This window comes from Amyelois transitella, chromosome 16 (genome assembly GCF_032362555.1).
Source record: "Amyelois transitella isolate CPQ chromosome 16, ilAmyTran1.1, whole genome shotgun sequence".
In the NCBI taxonomy this organism is placed as follows: Eukaryota; Metazoa; Arthropoda; class Insecta; order Lepidoptera; family Pyralidae; genus Amyelois; species Amyelois transitella.
The window spans coordinates 1,317,775-1,326,247 of record NC_083519.1 but is presented as its reverse complement, the minus strand read 5'-3'; the positions used below and the strand labels follow the sequence as shown (position 1 = coordinate 1,326,247).

General features: G+C 40.1%; 1 protein-coding gene across 1 annotated transcript; it reads left to right on the top strand.

Annotated features, from left to right (window-relative positions):
• The first annotated feature begins 64 nt into the window (after positions 1 to 64).
• LOC106138923 (uncharacterized) lies at positions 65 to 7,704 on the top strand. The gene is made up of 8 exons (XM_060948625.1): positions 65 to 197; positions 636 to 1,598; positions 1,681 to 2,689; positions 2,922 to 3,879; positions 4,253 to 4,442; positions 4,594 to 4,711; positions 5,444 to 5,574; positions 5,809 to 7,704. Exons 1-8 carry the CDS (start codon positions 65 to 67, stop codon positions 7,701 to 7,703), a joined length of 5,397 nt encoding a protein of 1,798 aa, XP_060804608.1. The 3' UTR covers position 7,704.
• The last annotated feature ends 769 nt before the right edge of the window (positions 7,705 to 8,473 follow it).

Sequence of the window (8,473 nt, the reverse complement as noted above, 5' to 3'; positions counted from 1 at the left end):
ATTTTGTATCTTTCTGTTTGTGTGTTTGTATTGAAGTGGTTGGTTGGTTAAATTTATGTATGGTATGTTGATCAGCCGAGTTCCTGACGAGGGGGCGGGGGAGGGGAGAGGGCCGAGGGAAGATAATTCGCACGAATATGAAACTGCGACTGAACTATTTGAAATTATAGCTAAGAACCATGCCTTTAGTGCCGACAGTAAGTATTGTCTGGTTTGACTCTGATAAATTTGAATCCCAATTCTATCATTAAGGTCTTGTTGACTTTGACTTTGTGACCACTTTAATGATGAACTTGAGGTTCAGATAAAGTGACAGGTTAAATCCTACTAATATAAATGCGAAAGTTTGTGAGTACGAGTATGTCAGGATGTCAGTATGGATGTTTGTTACTCTTTCATGCAAAAACTACTGAACCGAATACGATATAATTTGGTATGTAGGTAGCTGAAGATCCAGAATAACATATACATATACTTTTTATCCCGGAGTCCCCGCGGGAATGATTCCACGCGGACGAAGTTGCGGGCAGCTTCTTGTATTATAAAAATCTCTGTCCTAATTTTAGTCCAAGGCCTTCACTCTTCGATGATTATTAAATCAATAATTTTTTTGTGTTATTTTTACTTTTTTGCAGATGATCAACTCACAAAAAGCGATCTAGTGCTTCTGTACAAAAATTTTGATCTAGGATCTAGGCTGATGTCGGGTAATAGCGAACTCAAGTCGACCACTCGCTCAAACCAGCGGGTGGAAACCGTAGTCCACTCGGCGGACGATTTCGACTCCGACACGTCAGAGGCGGATGACGTCATCAGCACTCACGACCTCCCTCCGACAGACATATTCCTCATCAACAACGAGAGATTGGACCTCTTAAACAAACCGCCCTCTTTAGAGAACACGCTGTGCCACAAATTCGGTGATTTAGAAATCAAAATGTCAAACCTCGGAACAGACATTCTATTCAAATCTAGAACAGTCAAAAAACAATTGGATAGCTTGAAACTGATCTCCAGTTCCAATGATCTGAGTGGCTCGATACTCCCTGCCTCGTTACTGGATTATATCTGTTGCAAGCGTTTAGAAGACAACTACACTTTTAATATGGAAAACATTATTAGACATGTGAAACATACGATCGATCAGCTTAAGCGAATCAGCAACGGGGATTATTTAACGGAGAAAGCGAAAGAAAAGTGGAGGGAAGTCGCCGAAGAGAAGTACAGTGCTGACTCGAATAAAAAAATATTAGCAGCTTCCACCAGTATACCTTTACACGTGGAGCGAAAGCAAACAGGAGGAACCATTACCTGGGACGACATAGTGCACTCTGAAATGGATATAAGATCGCTCTCAAAGATAATAGAGAAAAAGATTTTCTTAGAAGTGCCAAAACTCATTTGTGGGTCTTATCGATTGTTCAGTAAACAGTGTGCTGACAATTTGGTTATCAGTTGTACTAAAAAAGAGAAAAAAGCTACTGCGAGAGACACTAGAGTAGACGTGGTGCTGAAACTGAAGAGGTCGACGTCGGGACACGTCGTGAGCAATATCAATTCGATCATGATCGTGCAGCCACCGCCCAGTCTAACTCACGGTGAGTTGTTGTCATTGAATGTGTAAATAAATAATCATAACTGTTGCTGATTATGTTAAAAGTATTAAGGATTTATGTTAAGGTAAGTTTTGCTTTTCAGGTTCCATCATAGCGCTCCCCATTACAGAAAGTAAAGTTATCAATTTGTCCGATCAAAAAATTATAGAGTTGAACGATGATACCGACGAAACAGGTACCCAAAACACAGACAGCGACGCAGTTAAAGAATATGAAGAATTAGTTTCCTCTAATAAAAATCCTCTCAGTGAGGTCGAATGCAATCAAGAAAAAAGCGATACGAGTATTCCGCTCGGAGATGTATACAATACGAGATGTGGAACTTATAATCATTATCAGGAAGCTGCCTTCTTAACTAGTCCGGATGCACTGTCTTTATCTATGCAAAAACTTGACATACAAAGCTCTCTGCCTGAAGAGACTGCAGAAGATGTACAGGAATACTCAGTTTCTGTTAAAAAATCCCCAACCAGAATCCGAATAAAGTCGCCTTACGAGAACAAGTCTCATTTGATTGATGAGAAAAAGAGGAAAAAGCTGTTAGAGATTCGAGACAGGAGGGAGAAGAAGAAAATTGCCATGAGCGAGTCCTGCAAGATAATGAAACACAGGCACGCGAGGGGGACGCTGACTCCGCAAGCTTCTAGCTCTGTAACCCAACTGTCAATTACCAACAAATCGTTTTACAACTCTATTTATGGTCAAACTGCTTCTATCGAAAACAAACCAAAGACTAGAGTTCGGAGAAATAGAAAAGATGAAGGTTTAGATATGTCTGAAGAACAATCACAAGAACAAACAAAGGAGACAGAACCGCAAATGCACATTGCAGGCGAAAAGAGTAAGAAGTATATAAACAAGACTTACTATTTAGACGATGCGGAGACGGAAATGATGTATATGCTGATGAAGGGGGACGGCAGGCTGTCGGCGTCTACTTCATCGGGGATGATGGCTGAGTTGGCTACGAATTTGACACTTCTTTCTCAACAGTTCGCACCGTCTGTAGCCGATTTTAAAGACATGAACACCAATGAAACACCAGAAGTTACTTGTCCTGCAGACAACGACAAGTAAGCTTTTCGTTTCTGATTAATGAAAAGTCGATTCACTCGAGAATATAAATAAAGTTTAAAATACTGATTTCGACTACTTTTACAAACCTTTTATGTGCCTAATCATAAATAGTGTAAGGAAATATTTTTTTCATTAGAAAAGTATATTCAGTATCTTTTATGAGTTACAAAATATTTGCGTTTCTAGAAGTGGGTCCAAGTCTTTTTATAATATCCATTTTTATTTCAGCATTGATAAACCACTTACATCAATATCATGCCATGGAGATGGAGTCATAGAAAATATAATAAAGAAGAGAAGTAATCACAACATAGTGCCTTCTAATAGTCCCACACGAATCTCCAATGAGAAACAGCACTGCTCCGACGTGTCTACTGTAGAATGTAAGAAAAGTATCGAGAAGCTATACGATTTGCTAAAAAAGATCGGAAAAGTTGACAACTCGCAAAAAAATATGTCAAAAACGGGCAGTCCTACCGGCATTACTACCGATCTCACGACTTTCCGCGAGAGTTCAGATATCCAAGGCAGTGACAGCGGCACGAGTCTGAAGCATCACCTCACATCACCTGAGACGAGCGATTTCAGTTTCAACAAAACACATAATGCGACTACTTCGTACGACGCCATGCCGAAAATGCACCACAGATCGACTGGAGAGGAGACGGTGGTCCCCAAGGTCATCATCAGCACCAAGTGCCAGACGGCGAAACCTGAAGATAAACGCAAAAAAGATCATAAGAAGGTTTGCTTTGTCGCGCCGAAAGTAATCCCTGATAATCCTTTGAAGGCGATTTCTCAGCTGTTGCATGAATTTGATAATGCGCAGAAGAACCGTCATAAATTGTGTGAAGAACGACCGGTGAGACCGGCTAGGAAGTTTGAGAGCAACGCAGGTGGCGGTGACCGCGGTATGCGAACGAGTCCTATAAAAGGTCGATCAAGACTGGACCAGCATTTAAAAGCAGCTGATTCGGTGGCGCCGAGAAATGTGGTTCATCCCAGAGATAGAAGACCGCCCGCGCCTGCGGAGCCACCGCGACCGCCGCTCTACGACAGGGCAGCGAAAAAGAAAATGGCGGAGATAATAGACGAGGCGAAAGAGGCAAGAGGAGAAGCAGTGCGCGGTCCCTCTAAGAACTCAAGGCTGAACACACTGGCGCAGCCGAAGAAAACGTACGTGCAGGTACGAATACCTTATATTCATTATTAGAATTCATTAATGAATATAAATTATTATTCAGAATAATTTATATTCATTATTACCCTAGGAATATAGGAGGGAAATTCTTATTTCCATCCTCTCTTATTGAAGTAAATCCTTGCCTTCACTCTTAACTGTTGGATTTTAAATCAAAACTCAGGGTCCTTTAAAGACTGCCCAGTTGCCAGGTTGCGTGTCTGACAGCTTCCATACAGAAGAGTTTGTTTACTTTGAAGATTTCTACCCCTCTTTAAACATGGCTTATATTTGGTTAAAAGAATAAGATTCTGTGTGGACATCCTGTTTTGTCAGATTTTATACCACGAGTAACACACTTTATTTTATTTTATCTTAGGCTCACATGGAGGAATTTCAGAGCAAGTACGGTAGGAACATGATGTCGAACCGTCTGCAGCGTCTAGCCGCAACCGTGCCGCCGCCCGCTGAGAAGCAGACATCGTACCTAGCCCGGACGAAGCAGAAGCGAGCCGGCTCCGAAGCTGCTTCGACCGCGTCCGTCAAACCGACCCCGGGACCCACTATAGGTGTGTAAAGGTGAATTTGCTTTTTCTTTTATAATTCAATGCAAAAATGAAATCCTAAAATCAAAGTTTATCTGATTTGACATCGCCAGAGGTATACGAGTGATTTTTTTATTGTCATAGACATTTTATTATTTTCTTAAATTTGTTTTAGCAGATGTTGGAGGTAACGGGCGGCGCTCGACGAGCAGTAGCCCCGCCAGCAAGCGCGGCGAGCGGCGCGCTCCCGACCCAGCCAAGCGACCGTACACCGCCGACATGCCAGAGACTATGTAACTAAAGCACCATTAGTTAGATTTTACTTTTTAAGTCATAGTACTATTAAATACATACATATAATCACGTCTATATCACTTGCGGGGTAGACAGAGCCAACACTCTTGAAAAGACTGATAGGCCACGTTCAGCTATTTGGCTTTAAGAAAGAATTGAGATTCAAATAGTTACAGGGTGCTAGCCCCATCGCCTTAAAGAAGAATCCAAAGTTTATAAGCCTATCCCTTAGTCGCCTTTTACGACATCCATGGAAAAGAGATGGATTGGTCCAATTTGTACATTATTCTACTACCACATTTATAAGTTGCATCGGCATCGACTGCGCAGAGTAGCACAATGTACTGTCGAATCAAACGGAATGATAACTCAATTAAATAACAACCCTATTACAAGAACCTAAAACATAAAATCCAAAAACAATATGTTTCATGCTGTCTCGTTCATAATAGCGGACAGTTCAATTCGCGGGTTTAAATGGCGCGGTCAGATTGGCTGATAGGCTCAAATATTTTGACTTCAGCGCAGGTGTTTCGGTGTAACTTACAAAAATGGTTAGCAAAATCAAAATCACTTATTTCGGTTACGACAGAGACTTACTGCCATGACCAAGTCACAATGCCTTGCAAATTAATAATTGTTACATGTACAATGTAACAGAAAGGTGCCTTTTACAATGCGTCTTCATGATGCATTCCGAGATTATATTTAGACATTTATTAATTCTGCAGCAAAGAGAAAATGGTTGCAGTCGAGTCTTACGTGAAAAACCACTACGGTCGCACCGGCGTGCAGAGCCCGGGCGAGCAGCGGGTGCCAAAGAAGTCGCGAGTGCCGCTTTTACCCAAAGACATTGATCTTGGTAAGCGTTTTGTAATCCTTTGACAAAATATAGAAGGCAGATACTCGTTTTTTTTTGTACGAAAGTAGTTTTCATTTAATATTTCAAATTGGAATTTATACAGGCTCCAGCTTGTCCTCATGGACATAATTTTTAACATCTTGTTCATTAATCTTATTACTGCGATAGGTTCAAAATTTTCTAAAGTTTTGTAATTTCATCAGCACGAAAATTTGCAATGATTATTTATTTCAGCTTCAATGACGTCGAGTCCATCCAACGAGGAATCCACAGCGATAGGCAGCGAGCTTCACAATATCATCGACACAATGATCAAAACCACAGCCCCGGCTCTGAGCGCCCTCTCCGAAGGCCTGGAGAACACAGATGAGGTGTACGTCGAAGAAGATTTGTCAAAACAAAATGATCGCTTATTGCCCTTCGATTCTGAACTTAGTATCTTCAAAGACAATATCCATACAGCTGTTGAAGACTTCGAAGGTAGAAATGACAACGAACACTCAGAAAGTGCTGTAGATATTAAAATAAAACAGGAATTACGAAATCACAATTCGTCTACAGAATTACAAAGATTGGAAAATGCGTTATACCGCCAAATGTCGATTGGCAATTTCCAGAAACGATTGCGCATTAAAAATTTGACAATAACTCCCAAACAGTCGATGCAGCATATGATGGTGGTGCAGTCGGGTGATGTGGGCTCCGTGGTGCTGAAAACCTCTATGTCGCAAGACTTCGAATTGAAAAACTGTTCGTTTACAAATAAAATGACAGAGCTGCAAAATGCTATCCCGATATTGACTAGACCTAAAGTGGACTGGCGCTGTTCTCCCGTGCCAATGCAAATTTCGACCATCGGTTACGCATTTCCAAAATATAATTCTTCTAGAACATGCCAAAAACTTGAAATGACGTCTTTGACAGATGAACATAAAAAAGAAGAACTAAGGAAAACGGACGAAAACGTTAATATTACGGCGAATAGATCTCGATTGACAAAAGACTACACCTGTCAAACTTTTAAAGGACAATTATCGAATGACGCTTTAGAACATCTTCCTCCTAACAGTGAAACCCGGGGAACTTCTTGTGACGATGACACATCTTGCTCCATTAATGCTGTAGTCCCAGATTCAAAAAATAATACAAAGAGTGACGAAAAGGAACTTGAAAATTTAAAAGACAAAGAAAATTATGATACTTTATCCGCCAAGAAAGGAAACGAAATTTTGAATACAGATCAACCTAGTGCAGATAATATCGAATACTCCACCTCCTTAGACATGCTGGTTGGATTATTAAACGAAATTCAGAAAATTACCCAGACTCAAGTCTTGAATCTTTCCGAAAGTAAGCATTGTTTACAATTGGAGACCATTTTAAACAATGCTGCCAATTTAGAAAATTGTGCAAAATGCTGTCCTGAGGAATTGGTTACAATCAGCGGTGTGGACAACGGCAAACCGATGGTTGATTCTAGTCCTAGCAGTTATTCTTTCTACATCACGAACAGTGATGAGCGTGATTTGAAAGGGCATCAAACTGAAGTAGCTGAGGTATGCACTAATGTTTCGATTAAGGAACAGCCAACGTACGTTGATAAAGAAATATCCGCTGATGTACCTGGGAAACAATACCGTAATTCTTTTACCGATGTCCCGCCTAATTTCTTCTCTTTCCCAATCACTATAACAACAGGCACGAGTATAACTAATTCAGTGATGGGCGTGCTGAGTGAATCTTCCACTCAGTCCATGTTTTCGTGTAAAGATATTTTATACTCCGACATTGGTTCACGTTCTCAAAACAAAATCATAGAGTTAATTGATAATACTGGCCAAGATGAAACTCCCGTAATAACTACTGAAAAAATAACCGAGGTAATTAAAAATATTGATGAAGCGCCTAAATTTAAAACGTCAAATTTAGAACGTGTCATAGAAGAGAAGGTTGGTGCGGTGAAAATTGTAAAAAAATGTAAACGTTTGACAACGAATGGTTTTTGTGTGAACGAGGAGTTTGATCCGTGTCTGAAGATGAAGCGCGACATCCTGGTGACGGTGTACTCAGTCCTGGTTCTGACGGTGTTCGCGGCGCTGTCCTTCCCCGACATGTTGTATCGGGCGTGATCTTGCGAACATGAGAGTTGTTTACTTTGTATGTCTTTTTCGGTTATTTATTATGAAATATACAAGTTTTATACAATCTGTTTACTTATCTCGTTTAAATTTGGTAGTTACATAATAACACTTTAGTCAATGTTATGTAGTTGTTTGTTGTCTCTTCCAATTGGTTCGTTTTGATTTTACTAAACTTTTTTTTTATAAAGTTTTATAAAATCTTCATAAACAAATATCATAGAATGGACGAAATACAGTTTAATTTCAAACAAAATTAGGTACGACATGACGTAAATAAGTTTATTAGGTGACTGCGCCAAGCGGTCGGGAACCACAAGGTATTCTAGAATATACCAAATCCTAAAATAACGATGAAAATATGGATCATTTAACTTGTCCTCGGCTGCGCAAAAAAAGTGACAATGATCGCACGCGCAGCGCCGAACACCTGGCTGCGCAGATGCTTTGCTTGACAGATAATTGTTATGTTGACCACGAATTACAATTATTTGAGTGATGTGCCGATGAACTTTTAATTCACCTGGATTTATAAAGATACTGAACTTTCCATCTTTGTTCTTTATGACATAAGATTCGACAAGGAAATAAGTACTTTCACTTATTGGAATATCCTTAACTCAAGCTGTATTTAGTTCCCCCGTAATGTAATAAGCTGATCATAGATTACTGGAAGTCGTCGGAATAAGACTACTGTCAGCACTTGTCCTTCGGAGATTAATTGGTCAAATAACATTTCTTACGTTTATTATGAAAAACAA